The sequence below is a fragment of the Physeter macrocephalus genome, chromosome 2, assembly GCF_002837175.3.
Source record: "Physeter macrocephalus isolate SW-GA chromosome 2, ASM283717v5, whole genome shotgun sequence".
Classification (NCBI taxonomy): Eukaryota; Metazoa; Chordata; class Mammalia; order Artiodactyla; family Physeteridae; genus Physeter; species Physeter macrocephalus.
Window position 1 is genome coordinate 118,202,583 of NC_041215.1, and position 19,183 is coordinate 118,221,765.

The 19,183-nt window shown below is 41.3% G+C and overlaps 1 protein-coding gene across 1 annotated transcript in view; it reads right to left on the minus strand.

Moving 5' to 3' along the window:
• Window positions 1–435: 435 nt before the first annotated feature.
• MREG (melanoregulin) overlaps window positions 436–19,183 on the minus strand; it is a 154,248-nt gene continuing 135,500 nt past the window's right edge. Inside the window, exon 5 of the mRNA XM_055089957.1 lies at window positions 436–1,053. Coding sequence (XP_054945932.1) covers window positions 1,012–1,053 — 42 coding nt within the window. The 3' untranslated portion in view covers window positions 436–1,011. The remainder of the gene's footprint in view (window positions 1,054–19,183) is intronic.

Sequence of the window (19,183 nt, forward strand, 5' to 3'; positions counted from 1 at the left end):
GAAACTATAACTCACACTTTCTCTGGGCGCCAAGCAATCTTAGAATGTTAAGACGCTTTTAACAGCCCACTCTTCCTTCTCAACTTGAGCTTCTACATCGATCAAGAAAAGGAGACAGCCTCATTTGCCCTCGTCAGGCTTGTTCTGTGCCATCAAAACGCACCTATGGGAGCAGAAAGACTTGCAAGCACACGATATGAATGTATATCTTTACACATCTGATGTACTGACTATGCCTGAATCCTCGTGCAGTATGAAAGAGAACATAATGCAAGTAAAACCTGAATTGATTTTAGCCTGATTTTTCCAGGAACAGAGACTTATAAATCACTATATGTGTCAAACTCTGCTCTTTTTCCCTGATTCGGTAATCATTCTCTTAGTAACTTGGGAGACCTAAACTACACATTTGTAGCTACCATGGACTCTGACTGGGTTATTTACTTAATTCAGCTGAGAATTTGGGGTGTTAGGTTCTATTAATTCACTGACAAACTGTTTTAAGTTAATGCTTCAGAGCCAACTTCTTTTTGAGATGTTGGATTTGATATAGGTACAATGCAGTAAGAAGTGATTCTCCACTCTGGCTTAACTTTGTTATTTTCCTAACTCTTCACATAAGGAAAAAAAAACCCTCAAATGCTCTCAAGTTTCACAGACACATTTTTGTCTGTTTGTTTACTCAGAAAGGAGTCCAAGCCTACAGTTTCATCTTCATATTTTAAATTAACAGCAAGAGGAAGATTCCAAGCCAATCCAAAAATCCCAGTTATTCTGAATTAAAGGTAAAATTATAAAAACTAGTTATGACCACAAATTATATCTGGCTTTTAAACAATCTCTAATGCACAGATATAATTTAGCCACACTTTGTGCCAAAAGAGTTTTAATGGTCTTTAAAAGGTTTGTTTCTTCTTACTCCCTTTTCTTCAGACTGATGTGTTCAAGTTCCATGGTGCTAAGACCTCGAGTTAAGTGAACTATTGTTATTCATAATGGATTTTCCAAAATTCAAGTGCAAGAGAGAATAAAAAGCTCTCCACCAATGCGTGCCTGTTGAAGGAAGAGGAGAAAAATGAGTAAGCAGACAGAGCTTTATGTTCAAAGCAATGGCTTGTGCTAAATTCTTCATAAACAGGTAAATTCTCAAGGGTCACCTTTCAACCCCAAGACTAGAGGTTGATCTTGTGTATGACTACTCATAGGATTCATGATGCCATGACTCAGAAATACCAGCCCATTTCGGGCACATTGCTTCCCCCACCAATATCTATGTCTCCATCTTTAAAAAGCACGAATTTCTTTCCTATTTTTACCACTCAACCTCAAATGGCCTCGTCTGGTCTGAGCTATGAGATCAACAAAAACTAGTCAGAACTGACTTTTCAGACGTTGTATTTTTATTTTCTATCTTTGTGAGAATGCTCTGGTGAAGGTAAAGGACACGTGGCCTCAGAAAACCATCACTGTATAGGGTTTTTAGTGCACTGCTCTCAGAGTGCTCCTTTCACAAAGACGGTCCTCCTCGCCCCCCTCCACATGTCCAAGTCCTTCCCACCCGCCAAACCACATTAAGGACTGTTCTAATGACACTTCTTGCCCTAAGACCCAGCAAAGAGCCAGCCCCACATGAGCGCTCAAAGGACTGTGGAAGGGTGATGCCATGCTTTTCTGGTCTTGAGGGAGCTGCAAGTCATAACCTTTCAAGGCTTTCATGTATCCACAGGATGTAGCTCAAGGTAAGGCAGAGGTTAAAAAAGATGACACTTAGGTTAATAACATTTGGTCTAGGACTTCCCTGGTGGCGCAGTGGTTAAGAATCCACCTGCCATTGCAGGGGACACGGGTTCGAGCCCTGGTCCGGGAAGACCCCGCATGCCGCAGAGCAACTAAGCCCGTGTGCCATAACTACTGAGCCTGCGCTCTAGAGCCCGCGAGCCGCAACTACTGAAGACCGCGCGCCTAGAGCCCGTGCTCCACAACATTCTAAAGCCACCGCGATGAGATGCCTGTGCACCACAACGAAGAGTAACCCCCGCTCGCCGCAACTAGAGAAAGCCTGTGCGCAGCAACAAAGACCCAACACAGCCAAAAATAAATAAATAAATAAAAGTATTAACAAACAAACCAAAAAACACCTGGTCTAAAGCTTAGCTGTAACTCTTTTCTGAGGAGGTATGTCCACTCACACCCTGTGGTTAAACACCCTTTCCCGCTCATCCTAAAGGCTACCCACAGACGTTTCATCCTGGCTTTTTGCAGTAGCTTGAAGAGGAAGTTACTGATCAGCTGCTTTTCCTGAAAGTACAGTCTGTTTCCCGAAACAAAATGTTATTATTAGATAATCAAACATATATGGGTGGAGAAAAAAATTGTAAAAGACTTTGAAATGGTCCCAAACCACTACGGCTTGCCTTCAATGGAAAACTTGGCATTGTGGAAGTGTACACTTCCAGGTTATCTGACTTCACTAGGCCTCTGTGCCTTTCACTGACTGAGCTATTTTTATAACTCTGTAAGTTGTGGATAACTGATGGTAATGCAAATGATTCTTGTCCATAGACATGCAAACGAATTTTATTCCCTGAAAATACAATTGATTATTCTCTCCTACTGTGGAATGAGCCGGTTTTGCATCTACTTGTAAATTCATTGCTGCATTATTGCCCGGTCTTTGAATTCTCCTATGAACCACTTATAACATCTTACTGGTGCCCTCATTCATTATTTAAAAAGCATCACTAACCCATGTTCATTTTGTATCTGAGATTCATGATGATATTCTATTTTGAAAATTATCCATTAACACAAGGAATCCAGAAGACAGCACAAAACTGTTCTTCACTTTCCTCACTGAGGAATCCACAGTCCTCCTCAGGTGGGCATCAACGAGCCCTTCCTTCTCTGGTCTCTATCCTTGTTCTCTGCCCCACTTACCCCTACAGTCTCCTCATTATTTTTAGTCATTTACAGCCCACAATGGACTCCCAGCCGGCCAGTTCCATCTAAAGGGAGGAGAGAAGAATGTTCTGATTCTTCAGTTTCCTCAGCATATAACAGCTACAGAAAAAATAAACTTTTCTATTGCTAGTGTTAATGAGACCCAAACTTCAGTGTGTAACACTAACTTCAATTTTCACAAATTACCTCTAAGAAAGAGGGTGGGAAGGAAGGGCCTAAAACTGTGTTCTGCCACTCTGTATTATGTTTCTTTTCCTGTTAAAAAGGTATGTTGCTGTAATAACTTATAAGGGAAAAGAATCTGAAAAAGAATATATATATTTAGCTGAATCACTTTGCTGTACACCTGAAACTAACACAACATTGTAAATCAACTATACGGCAATAAAAATGAGGAAAACAAAGAGATGTTGCTAATTTATCTTTCCACTAATGAAGATGGTTTCTGTGCATCCACTCTGCTCTTTCATCCTGTTTCTTTCATGGTTCTCAACCAGCTCTGTGAAACAGTAATTGCGCATTCGCTCTATGGCAGGCATCATTCTATTTGCTGGACATGCACAGACTTCAAAGGGCTCACAGTTTTGAGAGAATCACCTCCACGTGAATGAAGAGCCATAAAACAAGGCAGCTGTGTGGCATTTAATAAACCTGTACACTTTCAGGGTGTCTGTCATGAAGAAAATGACCAGCCTGTAGCAAATTCACACAACCAGAGGCTGAGTGGAACACTCAAGCCTAAGGTCCTTGTTTTTTTTTTTTAATTTTTATTTTATATTGAAGTATATTTGATTTACAATGTTGTGTTTCAGGTGTACAGCAAAGTGATTCAGTTATACATACACATATATTTATTCTTTTTTAGATTCTTTCAAGCCTAAGATCCTTGATTTCTTTGGCATAAATTTGAATAAACCCAACCATCTCAGACCAGAACCTATCTGAACACAGAGATCAGGTACTTCAGACGGCTAATTATCAAGTTACTACTCACAATCCAGAAAATGCCACTGCTGGGACTTTCCTGGTGGTCCAGCGGTTAAGAATCCACCTACAAATGCAGGGGACATGGGTTTGATCCCTGGTCGGGGAGCTAAGATCCCACATGCCGCAGGGCAGCTAAGTCTACGCGCCACAACTACTGAGCTCACACTCCTCAATGAGAGAGCCCATATGCCACAAACTACAGTGCCCATGTGCCCTGGAGCCCACGCACCACAACTAGAGAGAGAAAAACCTGCACACCACAACTAGAGGGAAGCCTGCATGCTGCAACACAAGATCCCGCATGCCTCAACGAAGATCCCACGAGCCGCAACTAGGACGACACAACCAAATAAATAAATAAATATATATATATTTTTAAAAAACAAAAAAAAAAACGCCACTGCTTAGTTTGCCTTTCAAGGTGACAATTCATGAAATACAGGGTTAAGAAAGCTATCTCGCAGGGCACGTGAGTGATTGGGACACTCTGTATTGAGACTTCACATTTGGGGGGAGCAGTTCTGGTTGGGGATGCCTTTCTAAAGTGAGTGGGCAATTTATTCCCCCGACCTCCAAGAAGCTTCCAGAGTTTGTCATGCTTTATGAGTCATTTTTAAAGTACATTCTAGACCTCCCTTCCTTTCCAACCACTCAGGCTTCACTAGGCTTTTAAACTTTCTGTTTCATGACAGTACAAACAATTCTACCAGCCAGCCTCCCGCTTCTCCCCTCAGGCTATGCGGAATTATTCATACCCAAGGTCTAAAGAGGAACATTCGCACCAAAGGAAAACAGACTAAGGACTGAAAACAAATTAGCAGCCCAAACAGCCCTCTCCCTGCCTGTCACGAGAAGGCCTTTGGTGTCTCCTCCCAGAGTCAAGGGGTTTTCTGAGTTGAAGATTAAAGGATACATTTTCAGGGCTCAGAGAACAGACTCTGTGAAATGTATATTCACCCACGGCAACCAGAACAAATTATGCATCTGCAGAACCAGGGCGTGTCTTCAGCTCTGCAGGGGTCTCCACGCCGGATTAGCCTGGCGTGAAAGTTTGGTATTCTGCACCCACCAGGAACAGGCCAAAAAGCACAGTTCATATTTTCCTTCATGCTTGGATAAGAAGAAAGGAAAAACAAGAAAAAAGCTAGATAAGCCAAAGAGAGATAACTCTCTTTGGGTGAGTTGTAAAACCTTATCTTAAAGCAGTAATTCTCAACTGGGGTGATTTTGCCCCACAAGGAAACATTTGGCAATGTCTCAAGATATTTTTGATGGTCAAAACTGGGGGTGGGAGGTGCTACTGGCTTCTAGAGGGTAGACAACAAAGAGGACGCAGCTAAACACACTTTAATGCACATGGCTGCACCCCGCAAGCAGGAATGATCTCATCCGTGTGTCAGTAGTGCTGAGGTTGAGAAACTGCCTTAAAGAGACTAAGCAGTGAAAACAGAATTTTTAAAAAGCTTGTCCCTCTCTGTGTGTGTGTGTGTGTTTCGCCGCACGTGCGCGCGCGCACACACACACGCCTGGAGTCACGCATGTGCAACCCGTGCAGATTCTCAGACCCCCATGCTCAGAAGAGTCCCCGCACTTGATAGAATCCTCTGCTGTTGCCGTCTTGAAATTATTAATAATTTTGAATGAGTCCCTGCATTTTCATTTTACCCTGAATCCACAAACTATGCAGCTAGTACTGGTGCAGATGCATGTCACCTAGGAGAGTCAGTCCTTTACTGCAGCAGAACCATATGTTCTCCACAGCACCCCCTTTTCACCCCCAACATTCCACTTCAACATAGCAGTGCACGTTACTGTTCTGTTTTTAAAACCCCTGTTTGGCATATGGCAGAGCTGAAGCTGGAAAATATACCCATGTCATGGATTTCAAAATGCCTGCAGATTCCCCTCTTTCCCATCAAACTGTCCAGGAAATCCATACAATTCACCAAGGGGCAGGCAGTGAATTATGCGACATAAATAGACATTTTCTCAAGGAAAAGAAGCTGTAGGGACTAGAGAGGGTGTTCTTTCCTGCAAGGGCAGTAGGGCTCTGCTCCAGTAACCCTTGGAGAGAGGACAAAAACAATCCAGGGCAAGCATCTCAATACCTGTAATCAAAATCAGCTTTCACATCTATCTTCTTCTTGTGAGTCATATAACATATAATGTTCTCCATTTTTTTTTTTTTTTTTTTTTTGCGGTACGCGGGCCTCTCACTGCTGTGGCCTCTCCCGTTGCAGAGCACAGGCTCCGGACGCGCAGGCTCAGCGGCCATGGCTCACGGGCCTAGCCGCTCCGCGGCATGTGGGATCTTCCCGGACCGGAGCACGAACCCGTGTCCCCTGCATCGGGAGGCGGACTCTCAACCACTGCGCCACCAGAGAAGCCTCAATGTTCTCCATTTTTAACAAACCTTTGAATATGCTTAAAATACCCTATTAAAAACCCCAGTGAGATAAGAATCATCACTTTGCTTCTTATTAATCGCCTTTAATCTACTCCCTTAGGTCCATCAGCAGCAAATTACTGAGCAGCTGTGAAGGGGATGGAAGATCCTGTCCACAAATAATCTTGTTCACTTTTCCAAATGGATCCTTTAAAATGTCCTGTTTGTGGGATTATCTGAAATGCTTACGTTTAAAAAAAAAAAAAAAAACTTTTCCAAATGGATCCTTTAAAATGTCCTGTTTGTGGGATTATCTTCTGAAATGTTTACTTTAAAAAAAAAAAAAAAACCCACAAGAGCAACAACAAATTCAGTTTTTGATACTGGACCAGTCTGAGGAACCCTGCCGAAGAGGTCCGGTTCCCTTCGTAGGGACCTGCACAGTGTGTCTCTGCTGCCACCTTCTGATGACACGTCCAGCACAGGCGTCCATTAGCATCTGCTACTCGGGAATCTGCCTGAGCACTTTAGAACTGCACTTGCAGAGTAAATGGGCTTTGAAAAACATATTAAAGCACAAATCACAGTTGCTGCCACATTAGTAAACAGTCGAGACCATCAATAATAATTTCCAGGTTTGCAGGCAGTCTGACTTAAAACCGTACAAACAGCAGAATTCAGCTGCGTGGTCTGGGAGCTTGGAGTGGCGGGACTCAGGAGGGACCCTCACAAGGACTGTGGGAACGGCCGAGGGAGAGTCCACAGGCTCTGATCGTAACAGCTTGAAGTCTTTAGAGGTTTTTTGTTTTTTGTCTGCTCCTATGGAGGAGAAAAGATCAAGAGCCGTGAACCCACTCTTCCAGGTAAAGTAGAAATATAGTCCATCACCTGAGACACGCCTAGCTCTCCTTTCACCTTTGTACACAGCAACCCAGACCAGATTTGCAGTAATAGTAATGGTAGTGATGAGGTAGATTCCACAAAGGCACAGACTTGATTCCACTCACTGCTATATTCCCACGACTAGAACAAAGAAATGGTCATAGCTGTCATTTATTGATCATATATTTTATGCCAAGTCCTTTACCATTCTTATCTCATTTTGTCTTTTTAATAACCTATGAGATATATATTACTATCCCTGTATTATTGATGCAGAATGTGATATTAAGCAGACTTGGTAATAGCCAGACCAAACAGGGGGAATATTCATATTATATTACCGGTGGCCCACTGAGAGGTGACTGCATAACAATAATAAAATCACTTATGAGTAGTTACTTTGTGCCAGGACGGTGCTCAGCATTATCTTATTTACTCCTAACAACAGCTCAAAGAGGCTCTGCACTTGCTGTTCCCTCTGACGGAACTAGTCGTCCTTCAAATCTTTGCATGATTGGCTGTCACTCATCCTTTAGATCTCAAATGTCCTCTCTCGGAGACGACATCCCTGACTGCCTTATGTAGAGGGGTCTACTTCCGCTCTATCTCATCCCTGTTCATTTTTACAGTTCTTATTGTAATTTGTAGTTACCTTGTTCATTTGTCTACTCTTGTCTTCCCTCTTAGAGACTAGGTTTAATGTTTTCTTTATAATATACTTATAATTAATTAAACATTTGTTTGTAATGAAAGAGTGAATGAAAGCCCACAGAAATCCCAACATTTTGAGACTAGTTAGAAAGGGATCCAGCAAAGGAGACTGAAAAAGAGCTATATTTCTGAAAACATCTCCAGAAAGAAAAATTAATGGGAAAAATAGGATTATAGGATCCCAGTGAAGCTGTGAAAAACCTGACAATGATTTTTTATATTTTACTGAGCAAAAACAATAACAATAGCACACAAAGCAAAGAGATTATCAATAACGTTTTGCAGAACTGAAATTCATAATATTGGGTATGACATAATTAATTTCCTCACTTGTTATTCTAGTTTGAACTCAACATTTGGGGTTTCCCTCACATAATTCTAGAGAGATGCTTATAAATTTGCTCTGTCTGGTGTAAAGATAATATGAATTAAAGAAGCACTTTTCTTACGGGTGTGGTTCTCCATCCAAAGTTTGGATGGTTTTCTAATATTGACTATCTCAGAGTCCTTGAGTCACTTTTCCCAAGTTATGACTCACAGAGGCTAGCAATTCACTTATATTCTTCCAAAATTCTTACTGTTGCAAAAAAAGAGAATAGAGTATTGTAGCATCAGTTGTTTGAGGATAGCAGTGAGGAAGGTTGTCCATACTTCAATTAAATGAGAAACAAGGAATGAACGATGGAGGAAAGGAAGTAGTTGGGCAGATGTCCTGGAAGATTCAGATCTACAACTGCCCAAGTACCTGTTTTTTATCCCTCCATCGTGCCAAACCATGCGGAACCAAACTGTTTCAAGATTCTGACTCAGGAGGTCTTCAGGGAGCTTTAGAGATCTGTACATTTGTAACTCCAAAAACATTCTGACATGAAGTCAAGATTGGAGAAAACCTTTGTAAGCCAGGCACTGTGAAAAAAATCGAGTCACAGAAGTGAAAAGATGACCAGGATTTGGTGCTATCCTAGAGGAATTCCCTTCTGGGAGCAATAGTTTTGTAAACAAGTATTTCAATGCAATACGATAAACATTCTGAGCACGTTGCTCTGAAAGTACAGAGGGAGAGCTGTCTCCAAGTCTGAGTCATATTTGTTCTGAAGAATGAGGGAATTTTCAGGACTAATGCGGAGCAAGAGCTCTCCAAAGTTGTTTGCAATTTTCTATGTTTCCAAATAACTTTTAGTGATCTGTCTTTTGAGAGAGAACCCTCTTTACCACCCGTCAACAGATCATAGAGAGTTTGAAACTGGTCTTAACTGGCCCATGTACCTTTAGTGCTCAGTTGTTAAAATTATAATAATAATGAAAGGAAGCTAAAAGGACCTGGCAAGTTTGTTAAATGGCATCCCAGACTATACACTGTGTGAAGGGAAACCAACTTGCCAAGCTTGGCGTGTGGGGTTGCCTGGGGGTTGCTACAGGAGGGATCAGGGACTTTAATAAAAGTAAGGAGTGAGAGATAGTTTGAAGATAGGAGACAATAAGAATTAGCACAGCTTTCATTTAAAAATATTTGGGTTCTGTGAATGTAGTGAGATCTCTAGGGAAATTCTTACAGGGTTATTTTCAGGTTGGAAATGCAAGCTGGAGAGGACCTTGTACTGTCCTTGGCATTGGCAACTTCCAATTGTGTGACAGTTTATAGCTTCCCAGGGATCGCAAGTATACCCTGGTTGTCTTGAATTTTTTTATAGAATAAAATGCTTAAAAATATATACACATTTACAATACACACAGCTATTATAAATCTATCTTTAACTAAATTTAACAGTAAAAAGCTTTTGAAAATGTATATGCAGGGCTGGTCTTCAGAAGAGAATTAGCTATTCAGACATGCAAGCAGAAATCAAGTTGAAGAGTACTGTCATACAAATACTTTTTGGAAATAGAATTGGGTTTGAACCAGACTGTACCATCAATTAGCTGCATCAATCTGGGCAGTTCCCTAGCTTCTCTGATCCTCAATTTTCACTATCTATAAAATGGAGATAGTAAAACCTGCCTAAGAGGAAGATTAAGGCGATAATTATGTAAAGTTTGGTAGTTTTTAAAGTGATGAGATAGTTCACGGGGTGTGGTTTACTAGTCTTTCTACTTTTGTGGTAAAACTTTTTTTAAAGTGAAGAGTTTGGGGTTTTTTAAGTGAAAAACAAGTAAGGGAGACAAAACCATGGAGGCAGTAAAACGATCAGTGGCGGGACTTCTCCGGTGGTTCAGTAGTTAAGAGTCCTGGCTTCCACTGCAGGCGGCACAAGTTCGATCCCTGGTTGGGGAATTAAGATCCTGCATGCCTTGAAGGGTGGCAAAAAAGAAAAAAAAAAAGGCCTAGAAAACTTAAGCCTTCCATCAGCCTTCAGCCCCCACCATCCATGAAGCCTCCCATTGACTGATGGGCCTCAGTAAATTCAGCACATGAACATGCTTACAAAAAAAACAAAACAAAAAACAAAAGGGGCTTCCCTGGTGGCGCAGTGGTTAAGAATCCGCCTGCCAATGCAGGGAACATGGGTTCGAGCCCTGGTCCGGGAAGATCCCACATGCTGTGGAGCAACTAAGCCGGGACGACACAACTACTGAGCCTGTGCTCTAGAGCCCAAGAGCCACAACTCCTGAGCCCATGTGCCACAACTACTGAAGCCCGCACGCCTACAGCCCGTGCTCTGCAACGAAACAAGCCACCACAATGAGAAGCCAACACACCGCAATGAAGAGTGGCTCCCGCTCACTGCAACTAGAGAAAGCCCGCGCGCAGCAGCAAAGACCCAACGCAGCCAAAAAGAAAGAAAGAAAAAAAATTTTAAAAAAAACAAAAATCAGTGGTCACCAGTCCTTAGGGAGGAGAGAGGGTTATATAAATAGCACAGAGGCTTTTTAGGGCAGTGAAAGTACTCTGTATGGTACTACAATGGTGGATCCATGTCATTGTAAATTTGTCCAAACGCATAAACTGTACAACACCAAGAGTGAGCCCTCATGTAAACTATGGACCTTGGGTGATAATGATGTCAGTGTAGGTTCATCAGTGGTAACAAAGGTACCGCTCTGGTGGGAGCTACTGATAATGGCGGAGGTCGTGTGTGGTGGGGAGGAGGGAGTGTACGGGAACTCTCTCTACACTGCTCGATTTTGCTGGTGAACCTAAAACTGCTCTAAAAAAATAAAGTCTATGAAGAGAAAAAAGTCCATAATGCCACCCACAACCTGGGCTACTGAGTAATAAAGGCAACCATTAGGCATATATCTGATTACGATATTCAAATAAATGCCAAAGGTGGAAACAATCTGGGATGTCACAGAACTAGATAAAGAAACAAATAGGTTTGAGGAGAACTGGAGTCTCTTTCCCAGCAGAAACTGTTAGATACAAAAATGATCTTAGGGCTTCCCTGGTGGCGCAGTGGTTGAGAATCTGCCTGCCAATGCAGGGGACACGGGTTCGAGCCCTGGTCTGGGGAGATCCCACATGCCCGCGGAGCAACTAGCCCCGTGAGCCACAACTACTGAGCCTGCACGTCTGGAGCCTGTGCCCCGCAACGAGAGACCGCGATAGTGAGGCCCGCGCACCGCGATGAAGAGTGGCCCCCGCTTGCTGCAACTAGAGAGAGCCCTCGCACAGAAACGAAGACCCAACACAGCCAAAAATAAATAAATAAATGAATTAATTAAAAAAAAAATGATCTTATTTACAAACCCCAAGTGTGAGTTAGCTGACATTCATGTCTCTTTATCTTTCCATTTTCTGCCAATTGTCAAATGTTCTCTAGAAAAAGACAACCTCTGGAATTTATTAAAAAAAAACAACAACCTCTAAAACAGTCATTAAAAGAGAGGAAAATTAACAGAACTTTGCATATTTACTCAGGCTTTTTTTTTTTTTTTCTTTTTTCTTTAATTGCCTCTCCTCACAGAGGCCAGGGGAAATCTTGATGCTAAGACAGCAGAATGAGTCAACAGTGGCATCTAGTGTTCAACCAGATTCTTTCTGCAAAGCCTGTGGACGGAGAGAGGAGAATCCGTGCGTTCATTTAAGATGCAAATCTGTTACTTTTAACCAACTGAGATCATTGAGACCTGAGCATTTACAGTGCTGTTTCTACAAATGTTCACAGGGAAAGGACGCAGGTCCTAATTCCAGAGACACCCAGCATCTCGAAGCCTTGGAGCACACCTCAAGCTCAGGAGTTGGTCCATCCCTTCTGCTCTATCCCACGTTCAAAGACCGGATGGTGAGTCTGAGAGTCCCAGGGGTGAGAGCCCAGGGTGATTGTTTAACAGCCTTCTCTTGGAGTAAATTGAATAGATCTTGTTAACTTTGGGAAATAATCCTGGTTTTGCATTAACTTTTTCTTGACATCCTCAATGAATAGCAAATTCTGGGGGGAAGGATTTAACCTATTGCATTCTATAAATAAGGGGCTATTTTTTATCTATACATGCCAGTGGTTTTCTTTGTTTTTCCAGGTTTATTGAGATATAATTGACATCCAGCACCATATAAGTTAAAGGTGTGCAGCATAATGATTTTATTTACATACCTCATGAAATGATTACCAGGATAGGTTTAGTAAACATCTATCATCTCATATAGGTACAACGTTGAAGAAATAGAAAAAAAATATTTTTTTTCCTTGTGATGAGGCCAGTGATTTTCAACATTTTTTTTTTAAACTAGCAGTGAAAACCTTTAGGGGAAAAAGTGAGATATTGTTTGGAATGACAATTTACAAAGCATAGATAAATTTAAATAAAACTAGATAAGATATAGCTGCTCCATTTAAAGCAAGGCTAGGTGGAAGAACGGGATCCCCAGTTTTCAGGCTTCCTGAACCCTACCCTTCTCTGCCACTCCCTCCACATCGCCTTACTCCAGGCCTACCCCGACCCCAGCTTCTGGGGCTTTTCTGTGGAGCCCTAGATCCTCCCAACACAAGCCCTTTAAACTTGGATCTATTTTCCCTAGGTGAAAATTGACAGAAAGGTACCTGCAGACCTACACAAAGGCTACAATGTACTTTAATATAGGTAAAGATGGAATTTACTTAACACAGAAAACTATGAAGGAGGCTGGGCAGCTTTTTTATCAGTTGGAAAGATAAGCTTCCCTTTCTTTCTATATCCATGAAGGTACCCTACCCTCATCCTCACACTTTTGCTGATGGCACCACATCTTTGGATGAGGATGCCATCAGATCCATTGAGAAACTCACCTTTGCCAACCTTCTGGGACATTTTCATACCCTTCTGTTCCGCCCCCGCCCCCAGCCCCCCACCAGGGCTATCTGCCTGCCTTCTCACAGGAGCCAGTAATTAGTGACAACGCAAGCAAAATTCTGAAAGTTTACTGGAAGGAGAGCCAATGGTCAGCATCCCAAGGACAATTTCCCAGGAGTAACCTCCCCCTAACAGACCCATGCTCCAGGCCTGTCTGCGACACATTCCTAAAACTTTGTACCTCGGAGTACATAGTTTCTCTATTATTATCAATTCATTCACTTCTTCATTCACTAAGAAAGTATACTGGAGCATCTTCCAAACCATCCAAATCAAAAGATCAGCATTTTTATGGTTGGGAGTCATTTATTTTCCTTGATAATGAAATTAAAAACATCTTCTAAACAAGAAACTGACAGCCATATCTTACAACTGAAATGTCATGTGTATGTGTTCATCAGAAAATAAAATGAGAAAAGTTCCTCTTGGTCCTTTTCACTTGGTCAAAACAAGCATGAGCACTTGGTAAGCTCTATGTGACAAATGCATTGTCATTTCTACTCAAAGTTTGTTAATGACTGCTGACACTGAGTAATTTCTACAAGACAGGATTTCTTCTCAATACCTTATCTTAGGATTTCTTCTCAATACCTTATCTTTAGGATTTCTCAACCTCAGCACAATTGCCATTTTGGACAGTTCTTTGCTGTGCAGGCTGTCCTGTGCTTTGCAGGATGTTTAGCAGTATCCCTGGCGTCTTATCCATTAGATGTCAAATGCACATTCTCTAATTAGGACAACAAAAAATGTCTCCAGACATAGCCAAATATTCCCTGGGGGACAAAATTTCTCCTCTCTCCATTGAGAATCACTGCCTTATATAAATTAATTGTACAATTCTTGCAAAAATCCCTATGAATTAGATAGTCTTACTTTAGATAGTCCTATTTAACAGGTGAGGAAACCAAAATTTGCATAATTTCCCCAGCTTTACACAACTGGACTCAGTTGAGAGCCCAAGAATCCAACTCCAGAGTGCGTGCTCTCATCTACTCTGCTATATCCTCCTCAGAATTCCTAGTCTGCTTCCTGCCCAGGATCAACAAAAATCTTAGGAGAGTTGGTAATTTCCCTGCTGCTGCTGCAATCTTGTGAAGACTTGCTGGCCCTTCTAGAGGCCTGTGCAGTGAAAAGAAAGCCAAAATTTAAATTTGATCCCTTTCAGGTTTGCCGTAATGTGTGAAACTATACTCCTCAGGCCTTGTCAGCTTAGAGGTTACTATAAAGTTACAAGAGCGGTCACAAAACAAAATTTCTCTACCTTCATTTCAACTCACTGTGGAATTCCACCATCACCTTTAAATGCCTTCCAGAATCTTCCGGTTCCCCATCCACAGCTGGAGCCACCACAAGTGAGATCCTAGTAGATGCTGCCTGTGTTGATCACTTTCCCTGCATGAGCTCACTGAAACTTCATAACAAGCATTTTACCCATTTTCTGTAGAGGAAATTGAGGATTAAAGCAGTTCAGTAACTTGTCCAAGGTCATGTACCTTGTTAGTGACAGAGCTGAGATCTGAATGTTAAAGCCTGTGCTTTTAACCCTTAAGATGTGTCTGTCCCCTTGGCCACCTATGGTGTCACCAATCTTTGTGGTGAAATTGCAGCTCTACCCACCCCCTCCGCCTCTGCAGAAGCCACAACCAACAGGCTAAGACTATGGCCATTGCTGTAGAAGGAACCAACCTTGCATAGAGAGCTCGTTCTTATGAGCTGTCAATGCCACTGGTGCCAACACGGCAAGCATCTCCCAGTGTCTCACGGGGGACACAGAAAATACCTTGTTTAGTCTTTTCCTCTTCTTTTTGAATCTCCTCACTTTAAAATTCAAGTATGATCCCAGAGTGGGAAAGAATAAGGAAAATGTCAGTGGCAAACAGAGCAAAGCTCAGAACGCCTCCCCTTCATCATTGGTCCTTTGTCCTTGAAACAAAGTCTGCCTCTTGACTCTCCTCCCTCAGGATACAGCCTTCCTTCGTTCATTCTCTCAACCAATATTACTTAATATCTTCCATACACCAGCCACTCTACTAGGCACAGGGAATAGATCAATGAGCAAAGGTAGATGTGGTGCCTACCAGCTTCATGGAGTTAGCAGTTTATGGAGTAGGCAACCATTAATCTGATAATCACATAGCCAAATTCAAGATGATGGCTGTGTTAAGAACCATGGAAGAGGGACTTCCCTGGCGGTCCAGTGGTTAAGACTTTGCCTTCCAATGCAGGGGGTGCTGATTCGATCCCTGGTCGTGGAGCTAAGATCCCACATGCCTCATGGCCAAAAAACCAAAAACATAAAACAGAAGCAATATTGTAACAAATTCAATAAAGACTTTAAAAAGGTCCACATCAAAAAAATCTTAAAAAAAACAACAACAACAAAACCTATGGAAGAAAAGTGCATGCTGCCCTAAGATGATGTGTTTTACAATGGGGCTAAGCTAATCTGTGGGCTTGGGGAAGGCTTCGTTGATGAAGTTGTATTGAACTGAAACATGAAGATCTGAAGAATGAATGGAAGGTAGGAGCAGACAAGCTACGAGGGAGATGGAGTGAAGGGAGCTGGAGAGTGTTCCAAATAAAGAACACCACGTGCACAGGCTGAGAAGTGGGAAAAGCGAGCAAAATGGTTTACGCTACTAGAAGGCCATTATAGCCGGTTTGCAGAGTGAAGCTGCAGAGGCAAGCATGTTTAGGATTTTGAACTTTTTCCAAAGGATATTGCTTTAAGCAAGAGAGGACATGAACCTATTTGCATTTTTAGAAGATCACTTTGCTATGAAACAATAGAAAGGAAGGATGAAGAAAGGGCATGAACTATTTGCAGAATATAAACACATTTTTGGTGGCAGATTTCCTGAAACATACTGCTGATCGCCCACTTAATAGCCATACTCCCCTTCTTGCTAACTCACAGGATTCTACTTTTATTCAAGGTGCCCAGTTAAAATTACTCACCTCCTCAGACCCCCTTGTATTCATGGCTGACCCAGTGACCCAGTTCTGGACAATCGTATTTTATAAGCAGAACTCTTTTTCAGAGTGACAGGTACAGCTAACATGCCCTTCATTCCTTTGTTCTTGTACCTTCTCCTTCCCTGCATATAGATGTTAAGTCTGGAGGTAGCAGCCCTCTTGGAGCCATGAGGACTAAAGTCACAAGTTAAGGATGAGGGGCAGGAAGTAAGCCACAGACTACACAGTTGATCCACGGACTGCCCCTCCCCAGACTTCTTGTTGAGTAAGACAAATAAGACCTTATGTGTGGGGTTCTCTATGACTCACAGCTGGAGCATTAGGTAAAAATAAAGGAAATGTGAATAAAGTATGGACTTTAGTTGATAATAATGTATCAGTATTGATTCACTAGATGTGACAAATGTACCATACTCATGTCAGATGTTAATAAAATAGGAAACTGGGAGTGGGGTATATGGAAAATTTCTGCACTATCTTTACAATTTTTCCTATAAATCTGAAGCAATTCTAAAATTAAAAGTCTATTAAAATGAATATTCCCAGCCTCCATGCTAATCCTACAGAATCATACTATCATGAGTGGAACTCAGGTACCTTCGTACCCTCAAGTGTGAAAACTACTAGTATAGGCCTAATCTAAGATCCCTGCTACATTTGAAAGGCAAGACCCTTTAGGCCACCTTCTTGGCTGCCATAAAGGAAGATGCAGACTCTTCAACAGACAGGGATATTCAGGATATCCAAGAGTAAATGTTCAGCTTCTAGAACAAAGCAGGTAATTCCTTTGTTGTATTTTATTAACACCAAATGCCTTTGGATGGAAATCACTAGTTCAGTGTTTTGCCCCCAAATTGCATCTGAACCTCTGCAATAATGATGCTAATAGAGTTACCTCTAATAAAATATCTGGACTGCATTTTTGTGCTTCTATCATTAATAAAGGAAAGCATTTGGTGACTTAATTTGTCTTACTTCTTTACAAATGACCCAATTTCGTTCCTTTTTATGGCTGAGTAATATTCCATTGTATATATGTACCATATCTTTGTCCATTCATCTATCATTGGATATTTAGGTTGTTTCCATGTCCTAGCTATTGTAAATAGTGCGGCAATGAACATTGTGGTACATGTGTCCTTTTGAATTATGGTTTTCTCAGGGTATACGTCCAGTAGTGGGATTGCTGGGTCATATGATAGTTCTGTGTTTAGTTTTTGAAGGAACCGCCATACTGTTTTCCACAGTGGCTGTATCAATTTACATTCCCACCAACAGTGCAAGAGGGTTCCCTTTTTTCCACGCCGTCTCCAACATTTATTGTTTGTAGATTTTTTGATGATGGCCATTCTGACTGGTGTGAGGTGATACTTCATTGTAGTTTTGATTTGCATTTCTCTAATAATTGGTGATGCTGAGCATCTTTTCATGTGCCTTTGGCCTTCTGTATGTCTTCTTTTGTAAAGCAATTTTACTCCAATAAAAAAAAAGGAAAAGAAATAATTTTTCTTACTTCTTGGCTCCCACTGTTACCACCATAATCTCTTGGAGTAAACGAGTAACAAAACCAATATTTATAAAGGTTTTCCATGGCTCTATGAAAACTTTTCATCAGGCTTGAAAGAGCAAAATATTTTCCGTAATGGATTTCTGATGTGAATATACAGAAGTGCAGTCACTCATTAGTTGAATTCAGATATATCAGGATCAATTTATAGTGCAAAATGTAGGAATACATGCAGCAGGAGAGGAAGGAAGCATGGCGAAACGGAAAGAAAATTAAACCAGAGATTAGAGGCCCAGGTGGTAGACGGTGGTGCAGTTACTTGCTAGCTGTGTGGCTTTGCAGAAGTAATCTGGACTCAATTTCACATTAGCAAAATGAGCAGTTTGGAATGGATGACTTTTAAGACCCCTCTGAGCTCTGGAATTTTGAGTATGATATCTCAAAGCCAGGAGTTAGTCTTACACCTAATAACACAACATTAAGATTGTATTTATAAATTCAAAATAATTCATAACTAATAATTCGGAAACCAATCACAAAATATAGGTGTAAAACTTCAACAGTCTTAATCCTTGAGAATTATATCCCACACAATGAACTAAAGAGACACAGCCAGTATCAAAGCCTATTTAAAGATGCCTTTCAATTCATTTTACCACTATTGTGGATGCTGCCGTGCAAGACAGTGGAAGCCCCCAGAATGAAAGCGGACAAGTAGAGAAAAGAAAAGCCCCATAAAACAGATGTTTTAAACATGAAGCAGGTGTTGATGTTTATTTATACCTGGTTGCTTTATAGATTGACATTGTTACAATTTCAAAGTAGGAGCTCTCCCCATAGACAAAGGGCAAAGGAAACAAATAGACCAGTCACAAAAGAAAGAAAAGTGGTACACAAGCATACGGAATAATGCTCACCCTAACTAATAAACAGACATGCAAATTAAGTCAGCAAGGAGGTACCATTTTTCTTTCTTTGCCAGTTTTTTTCCCGGTATAGCCCTGAATGATGAGAAAGATATGGTGAAACTATATTCTCATACATCATTGCTAGAAAGAGCATAAATTGGTACAAACCTTTTGGAAATATTTCATGATGTACATAAAGCATGATTTAGATATTCATGTTTTGATTCTGTAATTCCAGTAAGAACACAGGGCAAAGCAATGTGCATGAAGATGTTCATTGCAGAGAAGAATTGGAAACAACCCCTAAATGTCCAAAAATAGATGAAAGATTGTAAGATTTGTTACATCTACTCAATTTAATATGCAGCTTTGTAAAAATGATGCTTCCAGAGGGTACTTAGTAACAGAAAATGGTTATGATCTGTGAAATGTGGTAAACTGTCCTTTCACATATGTATATATATCTTTGGCTAACACGTTATTTTTTAATTTTAAATTCAGTAACCAGTATTTTTTTTTTTTTTTTTTTTTTTTTTTTTTGCTGTACGCGGGCCTCTCACCGTTGCGGCCTCTCCCTCCCCGGGGCACAGGCCCCGG